The sequence below is a fragment of the Embiotoca jacksoni genome, unplaced genomic scaffold (genome assembly GCF_022577435.1).
Source record: "Embiotoca jacksoni isolate LCO1_2020_lvr unplaced genomic scaffold, fEmbJac1.0.p SCAF_4, whole genome shotgun sequence".
In the NCBI taxonomy this organism is placed as follows: Eukaryota; Metazoa; Chordata; class Actinopteri; family Embiotocidae; genus Embiotoca; species Embiotoca jacksoni.
Window position 1 is genome coordinate 7,410,001 of NW_027185392.1, and position 17,500 is coordinate 7,427,500.

At 41.7% G+C, this 17,500-nt stretch overlaps 1 protein-coding gene across 1 annotated transcript in view; it reads left to right on the forward strand.

Annotated features, from left to right (window-relative positions):
• Positions 1 to 17,500, forward strand: part of pax5 (paired box 5) — a 57,005-nt gene that overhangs the window by 27,585 nt on the left and 11,920 nt on the right. The window contains exons 6-7 of the mRNA XM_069168046.1: positions 2,941 to 3,125; positions 14,449 to 14,581. Coding sequence (XP_069024147.1) covers positions 2,941 to 3,125; positions 14,449 to 14,581 — 318 coding nt within the window. The remainder of the gene's footprint in view (positions 1 to 2,940; positions 3,126 to 14,448; positions 14,582 to 17,500) is intronic.

Below are 17,500 nucleotides of genomic sequence, written 5' to 3' on the forward strand. Positions count from 1 at the left end.
GTGTGTGTGTGTGTGTGTGTGTGTGTGTGTGTGTGTGTGCGCAACAGAGAGACAGCAGAAAGCAATAAGCTGGCTGAAATGGTGCCATCAGAGCTACATGATTGATCAATTGAATTCCATCATGGGGACTGGCCGGTGGGATTAAATGGGTTGCCGTGGGTTACCAGGCTAAAGCATCATACCGGCTTTATCTCCCCCCCTGATTGGTCTGTCACCAGAGACCTGGACCATACACTCAGACTGCTCCATGCATCTGTACATGTGTGCGTGTGTGTTTGTGTGCGTGATTTTGTGTGTGTGTGTGTGTGTGTGTGTGTGTGTGCAGAAGTGAAAGAGAGATTATGATCAAGGAGTGAGTTTGTGAGAGAGTGGGTGAAAGAGGTTTTGTGTACTGAAAATGTATAGCGAGGTTTTGTGTGAGAGTGTGAGCTCGATACCGCTTTAAGATTTGAGGTTTACTAGAAGTCTTTGAAATAAACCAAAACCTCTGTTGGTGCCACTGTGTCAGGTCTACATTTATGTTTCTAACAAGTTTTGAAATTTGGTTCACAAACATCAAACAGGGGGGAAATAACCCAGTTTTAGTACGATAATACAGCTGTGGTATTATAGATCAGCACGTGGTTAAATGTGCCATTTTACCATTTATTGTAACATTAAATCCGATGACAACTTGGCTCGCCGGTTCATGGTGTTGCCCATCAATCCCATCTGCAATAAAAACAAGTTTGTGACAAGATGTGGGGATGCAGCAACCTCACTCAAATAAAATCAAGACTAATTAGAAAAAAAAAACATTTTTGGGAAGAAAAAGACGAGGTGAACAATAAAATTGTTACCTAAACTGTCAGTTAGCAGATTCTTTAATCAAGTTTGCTTCACACATATTCTTTTTGCCTTGTGCAGTGTGGGGATTATTTCTGACACTTCAGTTGATTTTACTTTAAAATATACTGGTTAAAATAATCTCACTAAACTGGGTTGGTCGTAATTTGTCTAATCTGGTGAGACTAGAGGAGAATGTTAGTCCTGGATGATGTTGTAAAACCTCAGATTATGTTTTTAAAATTGTCATTTTCCACAATATTTGCACTATCTTCATCCACTACGTATGGATGAAGTTAGGAAAAGACCATGGTTAGAGCAACTAAACCAGGACTAGGATTATTCAACTATCACTTTGTTAAAGGGGAAATCCACAGATTTTTCCACATCAAAATCTGCGGGTCTTGGGCAGAACAACCCAGCCCGAGGCTACATCAGCTAAAATGCTACAGGCCCAATGATCGCTCTAACCTTCAAACAAGAACCAATAGCAAAGTATCTCACTCAGTGACACAGATCTCAGTAATGAACTAGACGAGTACAGTGTGATTCTAACTGATCTAAAACTACAGAAATGATGCTGGGTTACATTTACATCGGAAGTCGGAGCTGCAAATTACGAGACACCCAAGTTGACCGCAAAGATCAGACCGGCACATCCGGGAACTTTCAGAGACGTACCCGCCACCTTTTGGGGGAAAACAAGCGACTCTCTCTATAGACCTCAGTGTAAAATAGCCTGACTAAACCAATCTGTTGTAAACCACAGGATAATGGAGCAAGGCCAGACCCATATATTCATGGAGTGAATTTGGGTCTGGAAATACCAGGCCAGTTGAGCAGCACTGGATACACAACTGATTTCATCAGAAGTGCTAATAACCAGTATTACTTACAGCTTTCACCTCCTGTAATGTGCACCAGCCATCTTAGATTTTGAGGTTGGGGTTGGTGAGGTTCATTTGACTTTACCTGACGGAAATCCAACTTCAAGAGGCATTCACGGTGAAAGTTCAGACTGGGAACTTGTAAATTCCGATTCCCTGGTTCAAATGAAAAGCATCTAAATGCTCCATTTGTGATTAACAGAAATGATTCTATAATGTTGACTGTGATGAGACAGAAAGAAAAACATTTTACAACTGCCCTAAAGCCCCAGCTTAGATTCTTTCCTTCTTTCCTTCTTTCCTTTCTTTGTCTCTTCATCTACTACTGCCACTCTGATTTTTCTTTGGCACCACAATCCGGCGCAAATGAATCTTTATTTTCAGTCCAAATGGAAAAAAAATATATATATTTGAAGCCCCCTCCTCCCCCTCTCCACCTGTCTGTCATATCACTCCCCCGGACACACATTCACACACACCAAACACACAGTGACCCCCAGCACTAAAATAGGCTCTCAGGAGCGGTTTGGAGCGATGAATTGGCTCTATAGCGGGGGATTTTCACCCTCATCCCCTTTTTCTCTTTATCTTTTTCTCTCGTTCTCTCTTTTCTAATCATTTGTGGGCCGCGACTCTTCAGAGTTCTTATAATTGTCTCGTTCAGTCCCGTAGCCTTGCAATAACTGCAGGATACGAGAGCTCACAGTCTAATACTGATACCGCAGCCATATATATTTGTGTGTCTGTGTGTGTGTGTGTGTGTGTGTGTGTGTGTGTGTGTGTGTGTGTGTGTGTGTGTGTGTGTGTGTGTGTGTGTGTGTGTATAGGGGTGATACGACAAGAGGGACGGAGGAGTGTGTGTATGTGAGAGCAGAGAGTGTACTTCTGAGATCAAGAAGAAGAGACAGCATATGCTTGGTAATGGATTGCATTTGTATACCATTTTCTCTGAGGCTCCACAATCTATGAAGTCACTCAGTCCAAAATCCGTTCACTGGAGTTCATTTAAGTCCTCTAACTTTTCTCTCCACATCTGTCTTACTGATGTATATTATCACTTCACATCTTCACTCCTCCCCTAATTCCTCTATGACCATCTGGGTTTTCTTTCTGTTGTACAAATAAGACTCTCGAACACTTCCTTAATCTCCCTCTTCCACTCTCACATTCCTCTATTGAATATTTTCTAACCTCACTCCTCTCTCCCGTCTCTGTCTCCTCTTTGCAGGTTTGCAGGAGTCACCGCTGGCCAATGGGCACGGCCACAGTGGGCGGGACTTCCTCAGGAAGCAGATGAGAGGGGAGCTGTTCTCTCCACAGCAGATCGAGGTATTGGACCGCCTCTTTGACAGGCAGCCATCCTGTCCAATCCAATCCAGCTCTGACCTCTATGTGAGCCCTGACTCTGGCAAGGTAAGGGCGAGGCATCGTGCAGGCTCTGGGCTGAGGCTGAGTTTGGGAACAGGTCAGGGGTTAACCAGACTGTAGTGTGTTCTAATGCAACCCGGTGTCACATATCAAATGTTAAATGGCTACATTGGTCCAAAGCACAAAAGGTATTAATTTCACAATAACGGCTCACAAATAGTGCAATACCAACATTTTTCTTGGCCTATTCTTTTCTATCAGTCATGTGACTGTCCACCAGCGCTTGCTGGTGTCTCACACATACGCACAAGGTGACTGAAGTTTAAGCACCAAAACCATGTGGTTAGGTTTAGGAAAAGATCAAACATTGAGTTGAAATAAGTATGTTACTTACATTAGTAAAATTGAATCGGTGTATTAATTTATGTTACACAAGTCAAATAAATTACATAAGATTACCAATTTATAAACCTACCATGATTTTTACTTTCTCACAAACTCTGACAGAGATATCTTGGTAAAATTCTGTGTTTGATCTATCCAATGCCGAGTCCTTCTAGCACCGACTTTGTCAGTCTGTATACTCCGTCACATTGCATTCTTCTTCGACAGCCCAGTCTTAAACATACGTTTCTCACAATTTTAGAGCTGTTATCTTGAAACAAATACAATTTGTGCTGTGGACCAACGTAGCTCTGACGCAGTTTGATGTGACTCTGGGCTGTTAAATAAAAATAGGGCTAATGCAGAGCAAAACCGTCCATGAAAAACTGACAGGAGCTGACTGAAGCAGAGTTGGTGCTACTACAAATAGCATTGTATTTAAGTATCACAACACTATTTCATTCAGGCATCCAGTTGTGCTGCTCCTACCACAGTCCTTTGAGTTCTGTTGATTTCAAAAATTTTTTGATTCCAAATATATTTTTTAGTATGCTTGCTGCTTCTTTAGCATTCACTGCAGCCTGAGTGAGTGCACTTTAAGATAAGTGTGGTGTTTTTCTATACATTTCTTACTGTTAACAAACCTCATGAAAAGACCAAAAGCAACGATGCATTGATTCCACCAACAACAAACATTGTCTCCATATCCAAAGAATGATATGGCTTATTCTTCACTACCGATCCTTGAGTCCAAACAAAGAAAAACACACCAGGGAACCACATCGTAGCACTGAGTGACAAGTTCCTTAATTATAATGAACATGGTGAGAGTTTAAATGAGCTAATGCCACATAAACCATCCTGATGTTACAAATAATTCCAATAGTACTAAACATGTATTCATCCGTGCCTAAAAAATAGTCCTGAAATAATAAAACAACAGTATCCAGCTGTTTTTTTTTTTTTTAAGGATTTATGTCTTAAGTGTGAACAATTAGTCTTGCGGCTGAGTGACAGAGAGGCAAAGGAAATTTAAAAAGTATTGAAAGACAAGTTAAAAAATATTGTTGTTTTTGGTCTTTTTGTTGACAATAACAAAATGTATAGAATGATGCCAGCCTTATCGTTTAACGAGTGAGTGAACAGCAGTCTCAGCCTGGCCAACGCTATGACAACCGTTTGGCACTGCCAGTGGACACAGGCGCCAACTACATTCTTCTAGAACTAAATAAAAAAAAGAAAGGAAAGCTGAACACGTAGTGAGCTCTCAAGGACAGACACGATTTTAATATTTAGGTATTACAGAGGGCAATCCTATATGCATGGTGCAAAAGCATTGTGTTAAACTGAGTTAGCTCAGAGAGCTAAAGATTCACAAGTAGCTTCTGTAGGACTTTGGACGTAGCTATACCAGGTACGATCAACAGGTTCAGAGACGGTTCCCGTTGCACACGAGCACAGCAATGCTCATGGAGCAGGGAGAAGTAATAACTTTTGTGAATAAGTATTCCAAGTTGCGTTGCTTGAACCAGATTTTTTGACCACGCCACGTACATACGCAAATACGATTTCACTGAGCACGGAGCGCACACATTTTGGGTCAAATTTTGTAAATCGGCAACAGAGACCCTTGAAATGTTACAGAGAACCTCTATCAATGAAGCAATGTGTGAGACACACAAGCAGCCATTGAGCGGCACCTGTATTTCAAGAGGGTTTAAACGTCATTGTCCAAAACCGAGTAAGGTGCATCTGGTCAAGTGCAACTGGGTTTTCTTTGACGTTGGCTGGGTTTTGCCCTGTGAATTCTCCCAGCTGGGTCAGACTGTCAACACCAACTTTGACTGTGACGTTCTGAGGTGTCTAAGGAAACACAAACTACCTGAGGCACACGACGGCACTTTAGTTCATGGTAACGCGTCCGCACAAGTTTCCCGCCCACAAAAACACGATCATTGCTCCCCACCCTTCCTACTCACTGGATTTAGATCCCTGCTACTTCTTTCAGTACCCCAAAAATTGTGCACTCTCTGCCCAAGTTTCAAGTCTATGGCGAAATCACAAATGTAAACATGCCAGTGGCCACAAAAACGTGCGTTAGAGGTGCTGATATTGATCAAGTGACACAACTTGGAAAAGCTATTAAAGCTATAGCATCCTCCGGCCCATGTTCATAACTGTGCTGCCCTCTGTTTGGAGTCTTGGACCTTTTTGATCGCACCTCAAACTAAACAACTCGGTAAGCTGTTTACCATATTTGCAAGCTAACATTACTGCTAGATATTTGATCTAATTAACCTATGAAATGATTGTCTTTGCTTTTAGCTAACAGCCCACCTGCTATGCCTTGCCATGCCATGTCAATCTTGTTAGTTATATCCCCAAATTCTAGTTTCAAAAGCAATACATAAACATTGTAATTATCCTAATAGATCTTTTTGTTTTAAACTGCTTCCATGTTGGTGTTTTTTTCACAGTGATCTGAAAATGTCAACATCAGGTGGTGTTTTCTCTGTTAGTCTGACAGGCCGCTGTGAGTTTCTGTGGTCTGATGGACATTGTGACCCAGTCAGGTCTGGCCTATTGATGTTCCGATAATCTAGGCACACTGCAGGGGTTAATGAGCGTATTGACCTGGCTCTCATTATGACCTCACTTCCTGCTGCTTGGGGACAGAGATGGAGCTGTCGGCATGCTGGTGCATCTTGGGAATATGCTGCATATGTGTGTGCGCGTTGTTTGCATGTGAGAGAAAGAAGATGAGAAAACCAAGAGCGAGAGAGGTAGTGTCTGTGTCTTAATGTTGCATCTAAATTGACCTCCCACCCTTTCCCAGCAGTAAATTAATGTAAATCTGAGTGGAATAGACAGGTGTAAGTTGTACGCTGAATAACAAAATGACAACAAGCTATCATTTGTATTCGCTCCACCTTTTTCTCAGATGTCTCCTAATCTGCAGCCCTCCGGTCAATATTAAGGAAATATTTTGCCAATGTGTCAAAATGACACTTTTGTTTCCGCATTCTTTAAACATACCCCTGCTTCAGGTTTATTTATTTAGTCAGTGTCAAGGGCAAGAGGACAAACACACCCGAGACGAGTAGTAGTATATGGAAGTACAAATAGGCCGCAGCCTTAGACCTACAGGGCAAAGTTTGGCTTTTTAACCCATTCACTCTCCTCTGACCGACATGGGGAGTGGAGTGGCTCAGGGCGAGAGGTCGACAGGGATTGGCTGTAGTGGCTCTATAGACTGCGATTCAAGACTATAATACCCATGATTCATAGGTCAGTGTCCTCTCTGAGCCCCGGTCAAGCCACCGGGGTCGAGGCTTTACACTGCTGGTCACGCTGGGGTGAAAACTGGCTTGGAAAAAAAAAAAGAAGCATTACAAAGAGATCCGAGCAGACACACAAACACACAAATCTACATCATTATCTGTCCCCTCCACCTCTGACCACCCCCTCTTTTCCCAGAGGGAATGATTGACAGTCATACCCTTAACACTGACACACTGACAGCTACAGCTCAGCCTCTTTGGTATGTGGGCTAAGGTGTGTGTACTTTTGTGTGTGTGTGTGTCGGTACTGGTGGGGTTGCGGTCAAGGAGGGTCACGCTGTGTTTTGAGTGACATTCCTAAAAGATGCCTGATAGACTTGGCCCGGCTGGTGATGTGCGTGTGCGCGCGTGTGCGCGCATGTCAGTGCCTTTAACGAAGTGTGAGTCAATGTGTATGTGTGTGTATTTGTGAAAGACAGAAAAAGGTAGAGAGAAACAGAAGCATAAGAGGCTCAATATTCTGCATTCAAACAGTTATATAAAGCTCCTCATTATTTATTATTATTTTTATTTCTTTAGCTGTCTTCCACTAAAACAGGAGCCTCGTCTATTACTTCTTCTTCCTTCAACCCACTTAAATAGACAAAAAGTAAAATTGCTCACGTTCCTCACAAGCATATCGTATTTTATCTGTCACCCGTAGTTACTCCTCGAACCTGTTTGTCTCAGACCTTTTCTTTATCTTTTTTCCATAACAAGCCATCCTTTTATCTCATCTCCCTCTCCTGCTCTTGTTCCCCCTCTCTCTGTAGTCTATTAAGCCCCGCTATTAATTTATGTGTGTGTGCTCGTCTGTGTGTCTGCATGTGTGCGTGTCAGAGAGAGTTCATTTGAATTTCCCTTCAATCACTTCCTATTATCCAGGTGATAAATCATCAGGGCTGATGGCGCCTCCACCCATCCGTGCTGCCCCCAGGTCCAAATGCCCATCCCAGTACCAACCAGTCTGATTAAACTGGTTCTCGCATTGAGATTACTTCAATCCATAAATCTTAAAAAGAAGCAGAGGACAGAGGTCATCTAGTCTAAAGGATGGAATTGGTTAAAGTGGTCGACAGCGACCGACAATTTTATAATGCACAACTACTTTTGTTGTAACGGAGTGTTAAAGCCTTCACTTCTGACGGTGTCATAAACCAGGTGGTAAGAAGTTAATTCATAGATTCAAAGCCAATGTTGATATTTTTCTGACCGTCAACAAATCTCATGGAAAGACCAAAACCAAATGTGTTAACTGGTCTCTTAATACGTTTTGACTTCCCAAGCTCATTTATTTAAACTACAGACCTTTACACTCAAGACCTAAAAATAAGTTTCATTCAAAACTGCTGAACATTAGATTTTAAAGAAGATTTGTTGGGGCCTGTTTTAATCTGCGGGAATAATACACATTTTGTGCTCTGCAGAGTATTCACAAAAGCAGCGTGTATACGTGGGACTGACTCAGAATAAATTACAGCCATGTTCACTGCATGTTCATCTCTCACTGCTCTTCCTGAAGTCAAGAAGAGCATAGCCTTCTTCTCCAAGCAGTAAATGTGAAGGTCTTCTATCCTGCTCATTTCCCAACCATAACACTGGCCTTCAGATGAGAGGTGTCCCTATGAAAAAGTATCTCATGGCGCCAACCTAATCTATTAAAACAAGTTCCACAGCCTGTTTAGAAGGAAACAACAAATCCTGTTATCTTTGAATGTGCAGTCTACAACGGCCGGAGTAACCTTGTAGTTTCATGCACTGAAAGTATAGATGTTTTGTTCCTTTGTCAAAGAAAGTATTAGATGTTTTTATTGATTTCAGACACTTATAAAGCTGGAGGGGAATAAACACAGACAAAATTTAAGACCAAAATTAACATTTCTAATGATTTGTCACTGATACGTTAATGTATATGCGCTGCATTTTACCTGCTGTTAAACAGGATTGATCAAGAACATGTGCAGGGAGTATTTTTATTTATTTATAATGGCCTGTTGGCTGCTTTCATGTGCTGTTATGTGCACAATTCTTTCTCACTGGTCATTTTTTAACAGAGCAAATCAGGAAAAAAATTAGTAAGGAAACCAGAGAAACATAGTAGTAGTAGTAGTAGCAGTAGTAGTAAAGCAAGTAGTAAACTGTCCTCTTTTTGATAGCTGATTTTAGAAGCAGCAACATCTTTAAAAACTCTCCTCTGTAAAAGGAAAGTCAGTGTAACTGAAACCCTGAAATGATTCTCAAACCCTGAAATGATTGCATAAAACCACAGAATGAGCAGAAATTCTGCACTTAAAATGAAACTATATAAACTCAAACTGATGTTTATTTTGCTCAAGTTGGTACCACACATTGGGTGAATTTGTGTCTAATTGCTTGTGTCTTTCTAGTATTTACACTTGTTAGAAGGATCAATTCAGTGATGGCTTTGGTTTAATGAAGAGATTTGTTGACAGAGAAAAAGTAGCAAATATCACCAGACGTATTTTTGCAGTTTATTTCACAAGCATAAAATCTCTGACGTGTCTTCAAGAAAAAAGAAAAGAGACATTAACTATCATTATAATAATGCATAATTGTAAATCTAAATCTGTAACTGATTCATAATTAACAAATGTTGGCCCAGTTTTTTTTTTATTAAGAATTGATGAACTTTTACAGCCTCTCTAGAGTTGAGGTCCATGTGGATTGTCTGTCTGGAAATGAATATCCTCCCCACTGCTGCCACGCTCAGTTTGCGCGCAGATAAATTCCTTCCCCACAATCCCTGTCTCAGTTTGTGGGCCACTGAGGGAATTGTATTTGTTTATAGTCAAGCCTCTTTCCATCAGGATAACACAAGACAATGTGGCGAGGGGGAAAGAGAGTGGGAGATGGAGAAATCGGGAGCTATTTGGAGAGTGGAGAAAAAGGGAAATACTATTATGCAAATGGTGCAAGCCAACAGGGCCAGCTTGGGTGGTGTGTGTGTGTGTGTGTGTGTGTGTGTGTGTGTGTGTGTGTGTGTGTGTGTGTGTGTGTGTGTGTGTGTGTGTGTGTGTGTGTGTGTGTGTGTGTGTGTGTGTGTGTGAGAGAGAGAGAGGGCCGATTATGGCTCATCTGTTATTGATGTGAGATTTGGACCAAACCATTACCCTCCCATATCTGAGTCAGCAGACCGAGCTGCTTTATGTAAGTGTACGGTTGAGAGAATGAATTAGACCAAAGTTAATGGCAGGGCTGCCACTAAAGAGTTTACAGGTAAAGGACTTTACAGGTGTGTACGGCTTGTCCATTATCAGCCTGAGGCTTGTCCTCTTTTTGTTGTCGCTGCTCACAGAGATTCTCTTAAAGTCAGCGACAGAGAAAGACAATGAAGTAAATGAAGCAAAGAAGACTATTGATGAGTCAATGAGAAGCTTGTGTGTATTCTACATGCTCAAAAATGTTTTCTATGTCCATTCAATACTTCTTATCATTATTTTTGTTTTGAAAATCCTGTTCACTTGGCATATAGACTTTAGACTATACAGTAAATGGCATAAATGCTCAACACTGACCTGACAAAACGTGCACTCATGGTCTCTGTACAGAACTCATATGGATGATCTTTTCATTAACTAAGAAATTGCACTCATACACTTATATTTTCTGTCACACTGAAAAACTTATTGGAAGTGGTCCAATTTGAGTGACAGATCCATAAATTGTCAAAACAATGCAAGGTTCATGGTTAAGGTCACTTTATTGTCCTTCTCACTGGCCATAAAGGAAACAGAAAGAAAAAGGATTTTCGAATTTTCAAATAACCATCAGAAAATGAAGAATCAAATAGTTAATGCGACTCTCCTCCTGTCTAGAAGAACACGTTGCTAACGGGGTCCAGTAAAACATGTCACTGTGACATTAGATGCTGCAGTACAAACAGAAGAAACATGCAAAGATGACTGCAAATAGTTCTGTGGAACTGCTTAAAATAAATAAACAAAAATTAGGTGCAGTGCCAACTGTGTAAGGTAAAGCCAGCATACTAAAAGTTTACCACAGCTATGCAGAGACATTTGAGAGCACTTAGCACTGAGCACAGGGTTAATCTACAGATCAAGATTTGCTTTGTCAAATATGAGGGTTTTTGAAGTTCGATGGGATTTTCTGAACTTGAGTTTATGGCGTGAATCTTTCCATCTGTGTGCACTTATGGCGGCAACAGTGGTCTTCAAACAGTCAACTACTTTCCAGTGAATATCCAATACTTGTGCTTGAGATGCCCACCCCTGATTACCACCTCATGGGACTCTACAGTCAGTCTGAACATGATTGAATCCTCTCCAATCCTCCAAAAGAAACACGCTTTTAATTTGGTTCATTTTCCTCTCACATTGTTTCCTCTTTCCCGTTAATTTATTCAACAATTTCTGTTTCCTTTAATCATCTCAATCCCATCTCCCGTCTTCCCCTCGTTCCTTCTCTCCAACAGATGTTATTCATATACAACAAACTCCTTTCCTGCTCGTTCCTGGCTATGACTTCCTGTCCCATGTCGAACACCCCCATGCCCACCTTTTTGCGTAATCCTCCATCCTGCGCCATACAACTCCTCCCCAACACCAACACCAACGCCATCACCGTCACCATCACCAGCCCCCCTCCCCCCCAAAACCCCAACCCCTCCACGGCCCGGCAGCTGCGTCCCTCCCTCTTTGATGAGGGCTGATGGCGCTGTATGAGCGGTGGAATTGACAACATTTACGGGGGCGAATGAGAATGATCCATCTTCCTTAGCGGGCCTGTCACCCCACTGGCCAAACTTCATCATGGCCAATTACCACGGCAGACCCCTTCTTTTCTGCTGCTGCCGCCTGGCCCCCATCTACACATGGATACATGGACACATTAGACGCCATTATAATAAGACAGAGTGCGGCCAAGAGAGGAGGGGAGCGGTGGGGGGCTGTGCAGGGAGAGCATGTATGATTAGGTGAGGGGGGGGGGGACTACAGGTGTGATGGGTTTGATGCGCGAGAGAAAAGTGGGTTCTAAAAATGAGTCTGAAGTCTAAAGAGAGAGAGAGAGAGAGAGAGAGAGAGAGAGAGATGTTTGTAGTGTACAGGGTAAGCTCTTATTTGGCAGGTCACAGTCCAGTGGTTGTGTTGTGTGCTGACGAGCACAGGGGTGTTTAAGAGGTCAGTGAGCACAAACACACGCCTGCACTTACACCTCCACACACACAGATGCAGACATATTAAAAGGGTCAGTGCCAAACTCTCACCTCATAACCTAAAGGAAACTCTGATTGGTGTGCATACACACACACACGCGCACACACACACACACACACACGCATGCACGCACGCAACACACACAACACACACAACAGGGGAGCAGTAACACAAGTGGAAAACAGGACCGAAGCTGTTTGATGCAGAAAAGTGAAAAATGTAGATTTATTATATTCATTTTGGAGACGTTTGTCTAAACCAACTTCAGTTTGTTCTGCCTACATTGGGATCAGTTAGAGTGTGTTGATGGAGGATGTTTCAACATGCAGACAGAGGGAGCCAAGGGATCAAAACACCAGCTAAGTCATCAATTAAAAGGTTAGGTTCGGAGCCACCCCTAACAGCCGGGTTCATATACTCTACATATTGTATGTTTAGTTGGTTAACTGCAGATGAATACTTGTCTTTTTTCCAATATTGTGAGCTAGAGGTGCTTTGTACATGTATGAATGAATCTTTCTCCATAACCGTCGTCACTGAGAGAATCAGCAGCTCGGTCAGCTCAGCTGTGATGACTTCTTGGTTAAAAGCTTATCAATCCGTGATGTGATAACTCGGCAGCGAATAGAAAAAAAGCGAGTTGAAACTGACCAACATTTCTATACGTGTTAGACTGAACAGACTGATCCAGCAACAGAGTGAACGTACTAATAAACAGAACACAGTCTGAATTTGGACCACGGTGTTCTGATTTGCTTAGTGATGTTCTGTGCATACTCAAACGGGCCTATATGCTGATGTGATCTTTTGTCTTAGAAGAAAGTGGTCGAACCTCAGAGTCACTGATTATGAGTTTGAATAGAACTATAGTTTTTTTTTAGATTTCCACTTATCTCGCACATACATTTTTTTTGCACAGCTGAATTTTTCCACATTTTTCCGTGTTTTTAGTGCCTATCCATCTTTACATGTGCACAAACTGAGAGGATAAAATTTGTCACTGCTGCAAAAATATTAAGCAAATTGCACAGACACAAGGAGCATGTAGACAGACGCAGACAGACAGACAGACACACACACACACACACACACACACACACACACACACACACACACACACACACACACAGCAGACAGGTCATTGGCCCATCATGAATGTAGCGGCCTCGAGATTGTTGAAGTGGTTAATCTATATATGGTTGGTCATCAGTGTCAAAGCCATCTTTTTAAATAACACACACACACACACACTACAACACAGATCAGGCAGAGATGAGGATGGATGGGTGGTGGCTTTGTGTTGGGGTCAAACACAGGTGAGCGGACAGTTTCCATTATCCGTCCATTGAGCAGCATTAGAGCTTTCCTTATTACAGATGATGCTTCAAAAATTTTTCTGCATGATCTTAGAAGATCTTTACTTTTTGCGTGTACATAGTGTAGCTTTTTCATGTTTTCTCCACTTCATATTTCTATTATTTAAAAACAGCAATCAAAAAAACCCACAGACAATGTTTTGATTCTCATCCACATTTAGTCACAAAAACAAATTTATTTTCTTGTGTTTGTACTAATTGCCGTGAATTTTAACAAGGTCACATGAAACATTTTCCCTCTGCTCCTTAGATTGTCATATGGGAACGTCACAAATAGTAGTTTGTGACAGTAGTTCGGTTGTTTCTTTTTTTTTTTAACACATTTCTACTTCATATTTTTTTTGGTCTTATTTTTTAGAAGATTTAAGAGAGAATCAAATCTGCACTGCTAAAAGGCCACAACTGCTTTGTAGCTTTGTTGTTTTTAACTTCTCTAGTGAACGTAAGTGTGTTTGCGTTCAGGGCATTGGGAGTCCGTGTGTGTGCTTGTGCTCAGATAATCACAGTTCTTATTGTGGTTGGTATCTAGGGAGACAAGAGGCTTTGTGTTAGCCATGGTCTATGTAATGCCACTGTGTATGTGTGTATTAATATATATATATATATATATGTGTGAGTGTGTGTGTGTGTGTGTGTGTGTGTGTGTGTGTGTGTGTGTGTGTGTGTGTGTGTGTGTGTGTGTGTGTGTTCCCTGCGTGTGTGAAGGTGAGAAGGATGAAGAGAAAGAGCAAGCTGATCCTGTGGTTATAGACTGTTGGACTTGGTTGTACAGTAAATCCCTGTCTTTGTAAACAGATCAATAAACTCTCAGCTGTAGGTGTGTTTCTGTACGTCGGTGCGTGTGTGTGTGTGTGTGTGTGTGTGTGCGTGTTTGTGAGTTCATACAAAAGCTCCTTTGCTCTCCGCTTTGAGGAAGGTGCAGCATGTTGGAAATGTTGCAGAATATAAGGAACAGATTGATCCCTGCTGTCTGGAACACAGCAGAGCACCGCTGTGCATTCACGTTACCTCCGACGGTAAACATCGTCATTTGCTCTTGTTGTTTAGATTCGTTAATAAATGTACCCTTTCTCCACTTCCTGTTTCTTTCCAGACGTCAGATTATTCGGCCATGGCCTCACTAGCAGGCGGACTGGATGAGATGAAGAACAGTTTGGCCAATCCGGGCACAGGGGCGGAGTTAGGAGCCAGCGTGTCCGGTCCACAGTCCTATTCACTAGTTCCAGGTAACTAATAACTGCTGCTAATAACTGCTCTAAACCTGATAAAGAATAAATAAGTTAGACTTAACAGATGTTCCTGAAAAAACTTCATGTTTCAACCTCAGATCCATCGGGTAATCTGTTGTAGCTTTTTGCGTATGGCTTGTTTTTTTCTAGCTATGCCTTTTTGCCAGGCCACTAGATATGATTAGGTGTTCATACACTACTTTATACTTTATTTTATGTTCAAGTGAGCATTTTGAGGCCCTTTTTTTAATTTGTGGGGCAAAGTTTGTGATGTCAGTTTTACAAATGGTCAGTGACATAATATTTTCTCAATGTAAGAGACCAGAAAAGTCATGTACATTTTTTTTTTAATTAAAAGGCAGCATTCAAACTTTCATAACCTCAATAATTTCCAATCAAATCAGATGTTCAGGGATACTACAAAACTATCAAAAACTCACTATTCCTTTATAGTGATATATAAACATATAATATTTATACTTTAGGGTCACGCAAAAAATTTGAACAATAGGATGTTGAAGTTATAAATCAAGAAATATATATATTTTTTAATGATGAAAACAGTCTTCAGTAGCCAACCTCAGTCATTACATAATGTACACTATAAAAGCAAAACACGTAGTATTTTATCCTTTAAATTAAAGTCTAGGTTATAGCTCTGACTAGAGAATTAAAACAAGAAAAAACAGTGTGCTATATCCCTTTTAAGTGGAGCTCAGTAGTGACAGAGAGGCTACACGATACTAAATGCTTAAATAATTCAGCGACTCAGCTCTCAGGAGAGGAGAGAAGCTCGAAGGAAAAGAAAGGTGGGAATGATGAAGAAAATGTAAGAGCCTCGGCTAGTCATCTTTCTCCATTTAGGGGCACTGGGAGAGGTAGTGGTTAATTAAGAGTAGACCAGGGAGCACTTGGACAAGGCTTTGACGTTCCCATCTGTAATGAGGGGAATCATAGAGCTGGGAATTTGGGATATCTGGGAATGGGCTCTTTTTTTTGCCCCCTGACACCACTGAGGAATATTACCTGCTCACGCCAGAAGAGAGAGAGAGAGAGCGAGAGAGAGAGAGAGGCAGAGAGTGAGAGAAAAAGAGAGGGAGATAAAATTTCCATTTCTGCTTATGCATGCAAACATACACATTCATATTCACACACACACACACCTTCTGAAATTTATGCATGCATTTCGTTGCTGGTCTTTTCCCTCAGAATAGAGCTCCCTCTAGGGGATCAGACGTCTGTGTGTTTGACGCAGTGTTATTACATCCTTGAAGTGTTGATACCTCAGACACATGCTGTAGGAGCAACATTTACACACTACCTTCAGAGGCCTTCCCAAATCTGTGGGGCCTTTTCTTTAAACTTGAACTTCACCCAGTCTACAAGAGTGTAAACGAACGCACAAAGGGACACACTGCGCACCCATGATCCCCTCTGGGTCTGACATGTGTTGCTCTGATGGCTGTTTGATGTGGAGGAGTTAGTTAGATGCAGACAGTCAGAGAGAGAAAGAGAGGCAAGAGGATGCGTGTTCATCTGTAGCTGCAAGTGGGCACGGAGGAGACTTGTACTTGTTCGTTGACCTCTACAGCAAAGCTGTGGAGAACAGATACATCAATACAACTGGCATACATATGCACAGATACTACACTGCATGCGCGCACGCACACACATATACACAGACACACAGCTCAGAGGATCTGGCCCTGTCTGCCCCCTCTAAGTTGGGCTGTAGAGAGTCCATCTCGCCTCTCCTCCACCCTCTCCTCCCTCTCTTCCCTGCCCTGTGCACTGACCCTGAGCGGATGAGTAGCCCGTCTGCACTAATGCCTCGCTGTCGCGTCAAACACAGAGAAAAACTTTACTACACTGAGACAGCAGAGAGGAGGCGGAGAGGGACAGAGGGAGGCTGGGGTAGAGAGAGGATCGGTGAAAGAGAAACACGGGCTGGGAGGGAGGTGAAGAGGCAAATAGGAAGCGAAGCGGACAGAAAAATGAAAGGATGAGATATAGAAGTCCTGGTTTGTAACCACACGTTTTGTTTTTATTTGCTTATTTCTGGCCCTCATTTGCTCCATTTCTCCTTTTTCCCCTTCGGTAGCACGACTGATACTGGATTTTGACCAATATTGGTGTTCGATGTAAGAATTTTAAATATGCGACCACAATTAAATATAAATATAAACACTTTAAAAAATAAAAAAAATAGAAAAAATTTTTTTTAGAAACATTTGCGATAAGGATTGTTTAAAGGCTAATTTAAACTTTATAGATGGCAATGTTGGTCATTAAGTACTTTGGTCAAAGTCATTTCTGGTTTGGAGTTAGCCATAAAATGTAGCACAGACATTTAATTTAACTATAATGTTTCATATAATATAAAATAATTCCCTTAATTAGCCCCATGATTAGGTCTAATTTGTCCAATACTTTGATTATTTAATTTGACCTGTAAAACTAACTACTGCTATCAGCCTTAGCAGTACCTGCGTTTAGTGGTCGTTGGCAAATTATGTGCCACAACACTGACCAAAATTTTGAACTTTGAAATCATCTTCGGGCTGTTAGCATTACTGACCTGTCACCGAAAATGTTACTGAACAAGAAATGTCACAGTAAACTTGTTCCACTTTGGCGGACAAACCTTGATCATCTCCAACATTTAAATACTATAATAATGGAGAAAACTGACATTGTGATGCCACTTTTACTTGAGTACATAAATATATCTTCCACCACTGTTGTTGTCCTCCCAGCACCTACACCTCCTGTACTTTGCTTTGTTTCCCTCCTGTGTCTGTTTTGTTTCTCACCATTTTCCCTTCCCCTTGCCTTTTATGTTCTCTTCTCTATTTCCCTCTCCCCCTCCTTCCTCCTTCCTCCTCCTCCTTCTCCTCCTCCTCCATCACCACCTCT